The 15879-nt window shown below is 32.7% G+C and overlaps 1 protein-coding gene across 1 annotated transcript in view; it reads right to left on the bottom strand.

Moving 5' to 3' along the window:
* LOC105627305 overlaps window positions 1-15669 on the bottom strand; it is a 43181-nt gene extending 27512 nt beyond the window's left edge. Inside the window, exons 1-4 of the mRNA XM_012208592.1 lie at window positions 15585-15669; window positions 9854-10722; window positions 6008-6102; window positions 5261-5379 (exon numbers count right to left, since the gene is read on the bottom strand). Of these exons, the coding sequence (XP_012063982.1) occupies window positions 5261-5379; window positions 6008-6102; window positions 9854-10722; window positions 15585-15669 (1168 nt within the window). The remainder of the gene's footprint in view (window positions 1-5260; window positions 5380-6007; window positions 6103-9853; window positions 10723-15584) is intronic.
* Between the last annotated feature and the right edge of the window lie 210 nt (window positions 15670-15879).

The following is a 15879-nucleotide window of genomic DNA, read 5'->3' on the forward strand; positions in this document are numbered from 1 at the left end:
GTGTGTCGTGTGTGTGTGTGTGTGTGTGTGTGTGTGTGTGTGTGTGTGTGTGTGTGTGTGTGTCTCCATTAAGTTTCTATTCAACAATTACAAAGAGAAGTATCTCTTGCCAAAAAAGATTTCTTATAATATCAATAAAAAATCAAAAAATTATTTTGGGACTAATAAATTTCAAATTTTAAATGATCTGAAGACGATCAATTATTGTACAATTATATTTTACAATATTATTAATACTTCTTCTAGAAATTCAATATAATTTTATATAATCAAATTGGCAATAATTTAGTTATGAGTTTAATATTTTGAGTTTAATGTAATTTCGATTTTGATTTACCTAACTGTTATTAGTGATATGGGTATCAATTGTTTCGACAAAATTTGTAAAAATCAGTTGACCTCACACCGAGCAAGCTAACAATAAGATTTACTGAAGACGAATTCTATACTTTTCTAGAATGGACAGCACTTCTTTATCTGAACAGCTATCGTTCTATGTGAAAAAAAGAATATATTTTTTATTAGTTTTTATTAGTTTTTTCAAAGATAAATGTAATCAAAAGTGACCATTCAGCTTTATTATTCACCATTAATTTTGGTAACGTATTTTATTTATATAGCTAAAACTCAATCGTTATAAATTGGCACGTATTGAGCAATGTACCCACAACAGACAGATCAATATTTTATGGATTGAACAATATATTTCAAAGAACTTTTGATTGACACATATACTACACAAATCCTCAATATTGCTTTCAAACTATCAAAAAATGTCAAATATTTCATAATTTGATTGTTTAGGAATCGCTTATAAAAAAATTAAAAAACCAAATTATTTTAAAATTTCCTTTTTATACAATTTCCATTTTATGCTGTTTTTAACACAATTGTTTTTACAAGTACAAAAACACATTCTCCTGTTAAAAAAATTTTATAATAATTCATAAAACGATTAGTGATTGAATATATTCTGAAATTCAATCGACAATAGTTGTGCTATAGAATTAAAAAAAATTCATGCATTTTATTATCAATATTTCCACTTTATTTATGGTTCCATTTGTTGATTTTTCCACCCCTAAATTTCTTTGCCTGCACAATAAATAAGGTCAGAATCAGAAGAAATATGTTTGCTCTCTTTATTCGTCTTTGTTTGCGTGCTCCTTAATAAGAGCCATTTCGCGCGTCGCAGGACCTTGCAGTCACAGCTTATTTAGCCAGCTGTAAAAACAGATCACATTTCCGCGCTAAAACTAACTTGTGCGAAAGCTGATTCACGCTGCACAAAGTAACTATATCGCTGGATTTGTCTCCTGATTCCACTTTTCAAGTCAACAGCGAGAAACAAATCCTATTTTTGTCATCATTTTAAACAAACAAGATATTTCAATATACATATAAGTCGGCAAATACTAACTAATTGGTCTATCATTTATTGTAAAAATAAGACACAAAAAACAAATAAATATTAAAAATAACGGGCAAGTGAAAGAGTAATTCCGCAGAAATCATTGCGTAATCTTATAAAAGTATATTCATAGCTTCATTAACTTGATTACAATCAGTTCGAATATTTCGAACTATCTTCAGCGAAATAAAAACGATAGGTATAAAAATAAAAAACCGCATTAGAAAAATAAGATAAATAGAAGAAGAAACATTTTCGATATTTATTAAAATCATCTTATATATTCTTTAGATATTTTTGTTCATTTGCAAGTATTATTAACAAAAAATGTAATTGTCTCTTTATTTTTCCTTCTTAATACGTGATATTCATAATACATGAAAATATTCTGCTCTTATAAAACTCTTAGAGCTACCACATACAAAATGACATAAGCTGCATAAGATCAATGATCATCTAACAAAAAGACGTCGATATTGATTTGCATAAGATGTTCACTGATCAGCGGTCTTATGCTATGTTTATGCAGCTTATGTCATTTTGTGTGTGATGGCCCTTAGACTAGTCTCTGTTACTCCATAGTGTTTTGTTTAATTTTGGGATGTAATGGATTAGAGTTTTGTTCATCGCGTATTTCATTTTTAGACATTTAATGTTTAATTTTTATATATTGTAGAACGCTGACGAGAATATCGACAGCTCAAAGTGTTAATACTTTCCTAAGTTATTATTCACAAATTATAGATAAGAGTTTAATATTACATAAAATGTCTTGAAAATCTTGTATAATTTGCTTGTCGAAAATACTATGTTCTTTTTGAAGGAAATCCTTCAAAAGCTGACTTTCTTCTTTGGTAGTCCATGTTTAATCTTGAGATACAACGGATTAAAACTCTGTGTTGCAATATTTTACAATGTCGAGCTAGTTATGTGAAATAATGAAGCTCGAGGGAGGATTGAGAGAAACGGACAAAAGGCCGACGAGTTTCGGTGTATTTTAGCAAAAGAGCGGAAAGGACCGTATGAGAAGAATCATGCGGCAAAGTAATTTCATCCTCACACACGGAAGCGGAAATGCACGGGCTGGGATTGCGCTACGGCACATAATGAAACGGTACTGTGCAGTGCATCCGAATTTTCCGAAAGTTTATTCCGTTGCTCTACGACCTTTTGCAGTTGCAACGAAACCAGATTGTGACACGCGAATTTTGTGCCTATCTTTTTCTTTTTTCTTTAATCTATTTTATTACTTTTTTTCATGTCGTTGGCAATGCAACGATATCTGATTTATGCATTTCGCGTGATGGAAATGAAAGAAATATAATAGATACACATAAAGTTCTCTGGGAAACCCATTTAAATAAATAAATAATCATTGTACACATTCACGTCGAATAATGTGTGAGCTTGCGAAAATATATTTTATGAAGTAAGATGAGAAAACAGAGAGATGGTTTAAATTTGCTGTCACATCTTCTTTATATGATGGATATGATTTCAATTTAGATTGACAAAAGATTAGCAATTAGTTAAACATTGAAATGTTAATAATATTATAATTAATTAAAATTAATCAAAGAACTTTTTTTTGTAACAAATTAATATCTTTAATTTAATTAAACGCTACAATTCAAGAACGCAGTATATCATAGACATTTTAAGAATTTGTAAATTCATTTTGATAGACAGCAAATAAATATACAAAACATGTGCAGATTTTTTTAGAATATGACAACAAGTTACACAAAATAATTTAATTAATATAATATTACAAAGTTATAAGAGAAAGGATATTTATATCCTCCTCAGAATTTAAATCACCTTGTTTTTTATTTATAGTCGAGAATTGTAAATTATTTTTTGCAAACTCGATTTCGCAAACTGACATAAAAATGAAGATCTATCGTAAAACGATACAGACGGTTTCCTATCGAATTAAACACAATAAATGTCCGCGATTGACCTTAAACCATGGAAGCAGTATTTTTTCATTAAGACTTTTCCATGATTTTTCTCTTTATCAATTTGAAAAAATTTTTTCGTTAATGTCATTGTTACAACTTTGCCATAAAACGTATTATGTAAATCGCTCATTCATTCATGAAAAGGGCAAGATCGATAGTCGAAAAAATACTGATCACCACAGGATTGCAAGTATTATAATGATAGATGTAAGAAGAGTTTTGATTTGAACAGCGAAGAGAAGGTATGTAACAACGTCGCTCTATCCGGGTTTGTTCTGTCCTACTTCGTTTCTGGAGGAACAGCTTTTGTTCACTCTTGCCTGCCGATTCCCCTCTGGATCGGATCAGATTACCAGCCACGCTGAGGCGCTTTATCCCGAGAAATGCGGGTTTCCATTGCACCGAATCGACGACGTAATGGGATTGAGGGTAACGACGAGCGATGCAATACCGACTTCATACGCTCCCACGTTTTGTTCTCCTTCCCTTTCCTTCATCCGCGTTCGTCCTCATCTGTCCTTTTCTTGGTTTAACATACGATCCAACTGGCCTCCTTCGTTTCTCTTTGGCATTGAACGATTTTGTATCCGAATAGGATTCTCTTGCGGCAGGGTTGCGAAAAGAGATGCAAGCAAACGATCCTTCAATTTATCCTCTTTTTGGGTCGAATTTTTAGTTCACACGTGCGAAACGTTTTGCACGTGTGAACTTTGCGCGACCTGAGTGCGAATTCTGCTCGGATTAATTAAGCTTGTACGAGGTTGAGCTTACTATGCACCATAGATGAAGCAATGAATATTTCAAGTTAGTATTCCAACAGGTAGCGGCTAATGCTGAAGTAGAAGGTTTCACGTGTCCAACCCTTGTCTTCTATGACATTGGGTCGTTATTAAAGTTTTTAAATTTATTAAACTTGTAGATTAAGTTTATTACATAATTTATATTAAAAATGTATTTATTGTTGTTATTATTGCTATTATAATTATAAATTGCTATTTCTTTCATCGCAATTAAAGAATTTTAATATAATCGGAACTTATTGCTCTGAATATTTATCAATTTAATTGATTAGAAAATTAAATTCTTCTAATCCAAAAATTAAAAATATAACCTAATTAATTATTTTATTAAAGTATTATAATGTAAAAAATAAAAAATTACGACATAAAAATATCTGATTACGCATATCTGTAATTTATTTCTTTTTGCACATTGCAGCGTTGTTACGGTTTTATAAAGTTTATAAAAGTGCATATCCATCAAAGGAACACAGAGCAACATTTTTGTTTCTATAAAAGTTGCCTGTTTCTAAAAAAATTAAAAAAATTCAGTATGTTTTTCGATGTTCTGTATGCTCATTATCGCCAAAAATATAAGTTGTTTACGTATAGAAGCAGCATATATAGGCAACAACGGACAACATTCTGTTTCTAGAACTTCTGTTGCTTCAATAACATATCATGCGCATCATGTGCTTTACGGAATGCAGCTTTTATTGGTCTGGCGAATACAATAGTTGTGGACAAATTGTTGTTTCAGTAACTAGAACAAAACTGAAATGTTTCTTTGAACTGAGTTTATTCGGTGGAGACAAATTGTTTCTATTAGTTACTATTAGTTACTATAAATTTTCTATTAGTTACTATAAATTATTATTATTTCTAGCAACAATAGGCAAAAAAAATTCCTCAATGTTGATCTTTTGATGGATGAGCACATTAAATCTGACTTTAAATGTATAAGATATATAATATATAAATTAGAATTGTGTAAACATTTTGTTGTTGGAAATATTAGACAATTATAAAAATTAAAAAACGACTTATCATTTTCCAAAAGAAAATAATAAATTTTAAATTAAACAAATTGATTCAATTTCACTCACCCGTAACAACGACGTTGATTTTCTTAACTAGCGGAGGATGCGTGGCGACTTGGCACTGATACAACCCCGAGTCGCGTGGGTTCGCATAAAGTATTTGCAGTCTCCAATTGCTAGGATATCTATGAAATCAAACAAGAAAGAACAAGATGATAGAAAATAATCTCTAAGATTCAGCTGAGAAATAAAATAGCCACAAAAGATACATGCATCTTCTGACGTAGTATTGATGTAGATACATTTGTAATTTGCAATATAGTAATCTGCAATGAAGGAAAATTGACATTTTATTTTCTAAGAAAGACTTCTATAATAATGCGTTCAGCTTCAATGAACGGAAACGGTAATGTCATGGTGCGAGACTTCAACGTTACAACGTGATCGATTCTGATTTTTATAGCACATAAAATGGCTGATTTAATTCTAGCGAAAGAAGACGAAAGCGAAATTCTTCATCTTTGCAAATGGCGACATCGAATTCGTTCCAACGACAATAAAAATCAACTGATTGTGAGATGATAATTCAACTCTGACGACGCGATTACGTGGTTGGCTGCTGTGAATGATAACGAATTATGATAATGACATTGACAATTTCGCCGCAGAGATTCTCTGATCGTTGAAACCGCGCTGTAATTCCGTGAATTCCTACTTTAAAAGTAATAAAATTATTCTATGAAATGATTCCAACCTCGATTATTGTTTTTTTCATAAAATCAATACAGATAAATAAAGGAAGTTATGACTTACCGAAAATTAAGACTGATTCTTTGATCGTTGCTATACGGCGTTCTGCCTACTGTTAACAGACGAAAGAAATCCTTATTATGCTGCAACCACGTTACCTGTAAAAAAAAACAATATTATCATTATCAGTAAGTTTTTTCGCCGAACTATCATGTATTTATTTTTATTACTATTAGTCTCTTCAAAATTAAATAATCACACAGCATTTTTTTATTTCATACGATCATTTCAAGATATTTAAAATTTAAATTTTTCAAGGAATTATTATGATTTCCGAAACAAATGCAACGAAAATATATCAAGAGATTACGCGTGCACGTAGGTTGAAAATTAATAATTCCTTTTGCTCTTAGATTTCCAAAAAGACAGCTAGCAATTTCTGCGCGAAGCTTCGTGTATGTCAGCAATAAATGTAGACAATTTACGCGAAGCTCGGTATTCGCCCAAGAAAGTGTTGATTTAAGGCTCACACGATACGATTATTAAACAATAGTATATAGAAATTAAATGATATCAAACTCGTATGTATAACAATTGTTGTTTAAAAAAACAAGTAGATATAATCACAGGTTAATTATTTCGAATTTACTTTAAAAACTGCATAAAAAGAATTAATTTTCATCAATTCTTTTGTCTCTTATTTTTATATCAAACTTTTTATTAAATTCTAGTCAATTATTTCATTACTGTCAAATATTTAACAGTACGGTAGTCATGTTTTTGTCACTTAATCCTTTGAGGAAGTTTTCTAATAAAGTAGCTTATAGAAGATCTTACATTTAACTTTCGAAAGGTTTTCGGAGTCATTGAATTTGAGTCTGGTCTCAAAATTCTAAAAAAATTTAAAAAAATATCTGATTATCGTAAAACTTGATTTTAGGGAATTCTTGATCTTTCTGAATTTGAATGTAGCCTGTAGAAAATATCGAATTTCAAAAAGATAGATAACTTCCATGAAGGGGGCTCTAAGGGTTCATGATCAAAGTTTGAAAGTTAGTTTGGAAATCAGTGTACTAATTGTTTACGTATTACTGATGAGTTTCAAATAAGGCAAAATTGAAAACTTGATGTTATATACAATGTAATTAAAAACTCTCTAAAATCAAGTTTTGTAATAATCAAATTATTTTTTAAAAATTCTGTCCACCATATCGAATTCATCACTTTGAATTTTTTATTTTTAACCTCAGGTTCAAATAAAATATTATTAAATTACTCCATACAAGTTTCAAAAAATTAAACAAGAAATTTACGATATAAAATAGGGTAACCCCAAATAGAATCGCCGATCTACAGAGTTAAGTAAAAATTTCCAAATATGATCGCAATTTATCTAATTAACTGAGCAAAACTGTAAAAATTTTGGTACGGTTTATAATTGATTTTGTAATTGTTGTAGCAAAACTAAAACTTACATAGTGCAATCTGGCTTTTACGCTGTCTATAGCGATGTTTCCGCTATATCCTTTTTCTGCACAAAGTTTTCTCTCGAGATTCGACCTCATACCATACGTGCCAATCGATGCAATAACGGGATATCACAGGACAAGTTATCACGGTTTGTCATCGCGGATAAAAGTCTATTTCGCGAAAACTTAACGTTGACGACGGAAATATTAACCGTCCGGAGGATTTCGTAGATACGCCGAATTATATTATGGAGAACTTTCCATCGAAGGAAAAACGGAGAAAATGATTTCTGGGCGAATCACGTACAGGTCATTACGATGGCCGAATTAAATTTGTCGTCAAAAAAGTTATCTGGATAAAAGTCAGTAAGTTCAAGAACAGCCGCTATAATAGTTCTTTAACGAAATTAATAAGAGTTCAACTTTTGTTAAAATGGCGTGACGCCAGAAGGAAATAAATCGTATAAAAGTATCTTTAAAACCACATGGCTTATAAATATTAAAAGTACATTTAATATATGTCAGATAATAAATTATTCTAATTTTATTACATTTTCTAATTAAATAACAGTTAAGTACGAACTTATCTTCATTTCTATTTAAAAGTTTAAATTAAAAATTAAATTAATCTCACGTATTTTAACGTAATTCATAACGTATAATATATTTCGTTTTTCTTTTCATTAAAGTATCAAGTTACAAAAAAAAATTTAGATCTTAATTTAAAAATACAATGTTTCTAATTTTATTCCTCTTTCTCGACAAAGTATTTTTGAACCGTGTGATATCGCTTTCAGTATAATTACAAATGTACTATGTATTTTATGTAATAATGCCTATATTATAAAAGAATCATTTTCTCTATTCAAAAAGTCATGATTGTGCGAGTAAACATTTAATACAAACAAATATTTCCTCGAGTAATCTTTCTCCTCGACATCTTAAGTAGCCGTTTTACTGAAAGGACTGAAATGACTTGGCAAACGGCATGAGCGATATTTCACAATTAAGTGCCCTTTGAGCTATTTGCTATTCTTGGAGCGCGCGGCGCGTTATACTACACGCATATTTCTCGTATACCAACTTAGGTGACATTTGCGCGACACGCACACACGTCTCGAATCGGGAGCACTCGTTTTCGTTCCTTGGCATTGCCGTCCCACCGCAATCGGTTTCCCATTACGTATTCCGTGGAATATGAATCCCACGGGAATCTCAAACGCCCGTGTCTCGGAACTTCAAACCGTCCAAGCGCGACGAGGAGCAAATGGACATAGAAATCAAGGAGAAAGGGACAGGGAGATAGCACTGATTGAAATGCGAAAACTTTCGTAACGACAAGACAGACGAGATCGTACACGCAGCAGACACTAACAAACGATGTTTGCAATTATAATCTGCGCTTCTGCTTACTCGATGCTGCATCTTGTATTCTTGCTTTACTATCTCGATCATTGCACTTTCCCCTTGATTCATTATTTAACGGAAAAAAATGCATGATCTTCTTGATTAGACTAACTGATAGACTCGCGCAATCTCTCGATTTTCTTTTCCTTAATTTCCTAGGCTTTAATTATTTCCTTAAGTTTAATAAAATAAAGAAAATTAATTTTAAATTATGGAAAATTTTTAAATCAAATAAAAGGATTATATGAAGATTCGATTATATTATTCCAAGACGAGGAGAAACGAGGTTTATTCTTTTTAGCTGAACTTCTTACATAGTTTACCCCTCTTTCTTCCTTTTTTTCTCTACGTTAAAGAAAAAACAAAAAGTTTGAAAAATGAACTGTACAAAAGTTCAGCTAAAAAAATGATCCTAATATACAAGAAGTGCGGTTAAAGTCTCATTACAAATGCTTTCAATAAAAAAAAAATTTTACTAATTCCAGTTAAAAATGAATATTCTGTTTCATGCAAGCGACAATTTGCAATAAAAAAAATTGAACAAAATTTTTATATAAAAAAAGATCATTTTGAATTTTTTAAATAATATAATAATGTAATTTTTTTCATATTGCAAAGGATTTTTAAACGAATTCAAAGCACTATCGGGAATGTCACTCACGCGTTAAGCATTAAGTGCTAACAATAAGTATCAAACAAGTGTTACGAGCACATGTGTGAATTACTGACTAATCCACTGTCCAACAGAATATAACACAACGTCAACAGATATTAAAAACGAGGAACGTTTCCTGCATGCTATTCATCGCTTTTGCTGCGTAACATTCTGGATTATTGCACGACAAACTGTCATCGATGAAAAATATCTGACTCAACACATCAATTTTTTTCCTTTATTATTTATCCTTTTGTTGTATGACAGGTTGCGGTTTATAAAGTTATAACAAAAATTCGATCATTTTACGTTATTTGAAATTTTTCTTAACATAGAAGAAAAATTAACAAGATTAACACAGTGAATAAAGCAACTCACCTTTTTATCACCTAGCATGCCGATCTTGCAGTCCAACAAAACAGTACTGCCGATTCTCGCGGTGACGTTTATCTCTCGGTCACCGTCTTCGAAATATGGACCGAATTTTCCGAAAGCGCTATCGACGCTAGGCAAGACGAACTTTCTGCCCGACAACGTCCTGTGAGTGGTTATCTGGAACTGATCACGACCGCGCTCCGTTTCGAGAGTCCTGATCGACGGTTTAATCTCGTAGAAGGCCTTCGTTGACTTGCCAGTCAGCAGCAAGTTATTCGCCGGTTTAGTCTGATTTTTTTTGGTTTCGCTGAGTTTTCTCGTTTCGTCCATGTGACCGACGCTAGTTTTCCCCTGTTGTCGGCTGTCCTGATAGTCTTCCTCCTTTTCATCTGGTGGCGGTACTTGGAATGAGATCGCTCTGATATCTTGCGCGTTTTTCTGCTCGCCGTATCTTGCTTCCGTAACATCTTCCTCTTTCGCTACCGATATCAATGTCAGCCAATCGTCTTTTGGCTTTTCCATCTTGGAGTCGTTCGTTCCTTGAACATTTTCGTGGTCCAACTTCATTGCCAAAGCCTCTTCCGCCTGTTCCGAGTTCTCGATCCTCTTCGAGGCGAATATCATTTGATCGTCTATATAAGTCTTCGACGCATTCTCGAAATGCGGATCCACTACGGGAACGAGCGAGGGCAAATCCTTTATTGAATACTCAACCGTGAAAGCAGAAATGACTTCCTCGAGAGCTGTTGTGTCGTTGCCGCGAGGCCAACTGGCGGTTTCGATAGTGCGATTCTTCATGATTCTCTCGTCGAGGCGTTGATTTTCCTCATCAAGATGATTAATGCCACGCTCGATGGCACCATTCTCCGTTTCTGCGAGAAGAAAACAAACAATCATGTTAATGATAAGTAAGTTAAATCGAAACGGATGTATGTGGATGGTGGGCGGGAAATGTAAGGGTGAACACAGGTTCGTCGGTCGGGTCGAGGGTGAATCGACATGCCGACGAGGCGGAGCGTTCACTGCGCCGAGATTTATGACTTGGAACGGAATAGGATGATCTCCGGTCGGAGAGCGAAGATTTAAATGTGAACGTAAGAAGTGCGACTAGAAGTTTTATGGGACATTTAAAAGCTCCCAGAGGAGAGCCAATAAATGGCCAATCAAAATCTCAGATCTAAAAATGTTATAAAGTGAGACAGTACATTCGAATTGTTTCATAGATAAATATGTAAACTCGGGAATATTACTAAATTCAATTATACCTTCATTCAACTAACATCCGTGTATTTCTGTGACGAAGGCAGACACAATACTTTTAACAACAAGAAGATTAATAAGGTTATATAATTTGTACAATATTTCCAATAATTCTAAGCTATCGTTTCCGTAACGTAGAACAAAAGCCGAAAATCTGCGCGACATCCTGTTCACTTGAAAATATTCCATGCGAAAGCCACGTGATAATAACAGTGTAATTCCTTTGTGCACTACATAGCAACATGTATTTTCACGAAACAAAAGTGCTACAGGTTTACTTCCGCAGGAATTTCATTTCGCGGGCGTGCGTATCACGATCGTACTTTTATTTACGAAAGCGCTGGCAAAGTTTCCGGTATAAGGTTTCGTTTCTCCTGTGGCTTCGATCGCAATCAAAGTCCATGAGAAAACTCGTGATAAACAAGTCTTTTGAAAACTTCACTCGGCGCTTTCTGTCATCTAACGAAATTTACTTCAACGCGATCAACATTTCTCTTTATAGGATTAAAAAACTGTTCTATTGTTAACAAAAGTGGATGGCTTTTTCATGGAATAGTTACAATAGAAAGTCCATACACATATATCAACTATATTTTTGGACGATTTATTGTAAATCGAAAACTTTACGTCGAGTAAGATAAAACTTATAAAAGAGCCACTTTGTTAGTCATAAAGATACAAAAAAAAGTTTAACGAAAGATTAAATGATGTACATTTAAATATATAATTATGAGAATATGAAATTCTTCTAAATAAATTTTGTAAGAAAATAAAAATATATTCTACATTTGTATAATTTTATATTCAAGTAGAATTAATACCTTAATGTATCATTTTATTTACAGAAACGATCTATAGAATTTTCTAAAAAAATATATTCGTAATAATAAAAACTTTCACGCTGTAGTGTTATTTATTGTGCAATAAAACCGTATCGTCACGAGCATAGATTTGTTGATGTTCTCGTACACGTCGTACGATGTCTCACAATCGTCGTAATCCTATTTACGCAAGTGGATATTGCTCTCACAACAGTAATAGTTGCTATAAATATAGAGCGATTACCTCACTGTTATATTTGTTCATGGTGAAAACGAAGAGAATTATATTGCTATCTATTGTGACTTTTGTCAGAAAATGCTCTCCCTCTATATCTGTCATTTTGTCATTACTCGAAACTACAGGCTTTTATATAGTTCTTCAGGCATTTGTTCTTCAATTTTCTCTACTTCGTCACAAGACGCCACATCAGTTCAGCCTTATCTCTTTCATCTTCGCAATTCTTGCGGAAAATTGAAGATCACCACAGAAGGAAGAAAAACGTACCTACCATGTACTCTTCAATCTTGTCAAATCTTTCAGCGTTAGTATATTTTAAATACAAATTAATTTTGTTTGTATTGACATCATCAAGAATGTTTCAAAATTATCAAACTGTTAATAATTTTTAATTTAGAAAAAATTAATCATACATTTTCAATATCTTTACTTAAAAAATTATAATATTTCTGATACAAACTAATGTTCGTGAGAAAAAAAAATTTATATTAGCTAAAAAATTCCATGAATATGATTTATAAAAGATATTCAATCAGCAAATATTCAATTAGAGCAAATCATTTTCCAAATTTTTATAACTTTCTATAACTTTAAATTAAAATTTATTTCTTGTGTAACTAATTTGTGTTTTAAATATTCTTTTTTAGAGCTATTTTTACCTTGACAATCACTATTGCTGTATACAAGTTTGTAAAAATTTCCAAAATCACCGATCTCGCCGATTGTCCGGAAAATGTGCAAACGTCAGCGAACCGATATATACCACGATATTTGGCGTTGGCGATCTTGTTTAGACGAATCGATATTGCTAGCCATGCCGATAGCACAGGCTGTAATGGCAACAGCAACAGCAACAGCAACGACAACGTGACATTCGTTCGTCGTTCGTCGTTCGTTCGGAAGCAATTTAGCGCGCGCTTTGCGTCGCGAGTGATCGATCGATCGTGTCGAGCAACGCCGTGTAATTTTGGCTACCGACGACGTTCGTAATGATTTATAAAACGGCAGACGTGTATACAGAGATTTCAGTGAAAAATTCGAAGATCGCTAGATTCTCTGGTGCAATTTTTGCTTGCAGACAAATCAATCTATCATAATTTATTTACTTCGTGCTTTTACATAGTCAAGCTGTATTCTTAAGAAAATATATAAAATGATTTATAGAATGGCGGATATACAATGATTTCTGTGAGAATTCAAGAAATCTTCTGAACAATTCTTTCTTGTAGAAATTCACTTTATCATCATTTATTTGCTCCATATTTCATATCAACGTTGTTACTTAAAAAGAAATATTTTTGAAATCGACATAGAATTTAAATTGTTATTCCAGCACATTCCAATTCTATTTGATTAATTTCCGATAGTGTTATCAAAGTTATGGCATATTAATCTTTACTTTGTCAGGATTACACGCGTATTATTATTCGTGGCAGTCCGATCTCCGTGAACATGCTCCGAATAACACGTTCTGTGATAACAGATAAGGCGCTCGCTCGTCTCGGGTTTTGCTGCCAATCCGTCCGGGGAAAGCTTTTTCTTCAATCTCTCGCGCCCTGAATACAAGCGATTGTGCGAATGATTGATTACCGTCGTACGATACGCCACCACGCTGGTGGTGGCCGGAGCTTAAAAGCGCCATTGCTTTAGGAGTGCAAGTGATTCGCGCAAAATTTCGGCGATTAGCCTGGCGCGATACAGCCCATGCCATAAAATGAAGATACTTCGCGTTTGTTCCTTGTGATTGATAGCCTTCGAACGGGCCTGTGTAACCGATGCATAAGTAACGTATCATTTTTCATTCGCCACGTCTGCAAATTTCGCGTCTAATTCCCTTTTCTACTTTCGAGCCGAGCGCGTTTTCAGGCCGCTACGATCGAGCGAACGTGCCGAAGTAACGTGGTGCACCTATCTCTGCGCTCCGCAATTTGTCAGCAAGGATTTACGCTTGTCACGTGTGATAGACAAATTCGCGAAACGTGCGAAGAAGGAAATTCCGTAGATTATTCCTGTGGGCGCGACAAATGCAGTCCCAGATGGACGTCGGTCTTTGAAGAGTTGAATTAAAAGTAAGTCTTCAGAGTAAAAATCTCTGTGTGATTTGAAAAAAGACAGATATTTTTACAAGGTAATATTAGCAAAATAGAAATGTTTAACTTGTTACAATAATTTTATAATTTTCAATGTAATAATAAATAAAATTCTTTTCTTCAAATTTCCGTTTATATAAGCTTATATCTCAAATAATTAAAAATCTAAAAATTGAACGAATACATTAATTATTTCTTTATCATTATTTGTGACATCATTTACGTAGTTTCGAATGTATGTGTTACATAATTTACATCGTACATAATTTATATCAATTATATATTATGTTCAATATTATAGGTACTTTTGTTCTGAATGTCATTTCTGGCAAGTATATAAAATTATATATAAAATTATATTAATATTGACATAATTTAATACTATAAATCTATTGTGCAGATAATAAAACCTTTTTTTATTTTTTATCGATTATAATAAGAATATATTTTGATCTATTTGCTTTTTTATAATCAGAATTTTTTACTAAAATCATATTTACTTAAACCGACTAATGCTTATTGTTTGTTCCTTTTATAGAAAAAGAAACATATCACTTAAAATTGGAGTTGTTATGATTCATGAAAATGATAATGCTTTTAGTTGTAAAAAAGCTGGCAACATTAAGCGCATCTCGTTATCCGGTACTTTCAGGTTTCGTAGGGTGCGCGGAACTGCGTGAAAGGGCATTCGCGTACCAAATGGTGATTGCTAGGAAACGCAAGAAAGTAAATTCCGGTGGGGTTATCTCCGTCTAAAGACTATATAGAACAACTGGCACGGTAGCTATAGAAGAATTTCGCCCTCTTTATTCCTCCAAGCACAGCCGTTTTCCGTTGTTCTCGACGCTATGGCACAATTAGACATTTAGGTTAATTAAAAATTCTTGCATCCCCCGTTAAACTGAGACAAATGAATCATTCATTTGTTCGCAATTATATTCTATCGAGATTAGTCAATCAAAAAAGTATTATAAATTTATCGCAAGTAGAGAATTTGTAGTGCGAATTGAATTTATAGTGCGTATAGTAACCTTAATTTTAATACAATGAAATCATTTGATTTTTAATTTTATATAATTTTTATTTATATTTTTTCAATAATAATAAATAAAATCGCATTATTATCGAATATGAAAGTAATTGTAGAAAAGTAGGTACTCAAAATTAAATTAATTTTGAGTAAACAAACTAATTAAATTAAGTTAATATTTTTATTATATTGTATTCGATTATATTATAATAAATTATATAAGTTTTAGCAGGCGTTTTATAAACTAGTATTAAAATTAAAAACGTCAAGCAAAACTGCACAATGAATCGCCTACCTGACGTAGTGACAGTAATCATGATAGAGATAATGGCGATGACGCCGAGCACCGAGGCGCTCGGCTGCATTCTCCAACCGATCATCTCGAGGATCCACGCAATCTCAACCTTCAGGAACCTGCTCCATCTCGTTCATCTTCTTTCTAGACAAAAAAAAGAATGTCCTCCTATTAATGATAAAAATCGAATAAATAGTAAAAATACAAATTAATTTTCAGAATTATAATACATATTCGACAAAAAAGGATGTAAAGGTAATAAATTCATTTTAATATATTTCTTATAATGTGTGTG

The sequence above is a fragment of the Atta cephalotes genome (genome assembly GCF_000143395.1).
Source record: "Atta cephalotes unplaced genomic scaffold scaffold00008, whole genome shotgun sequence".
Lineage (NCBI taxonomy): Eukaryota > Metazoa > Arthropoda > Insecta > Hymenoptera > Formicidae > Atta > Atta cephalotes.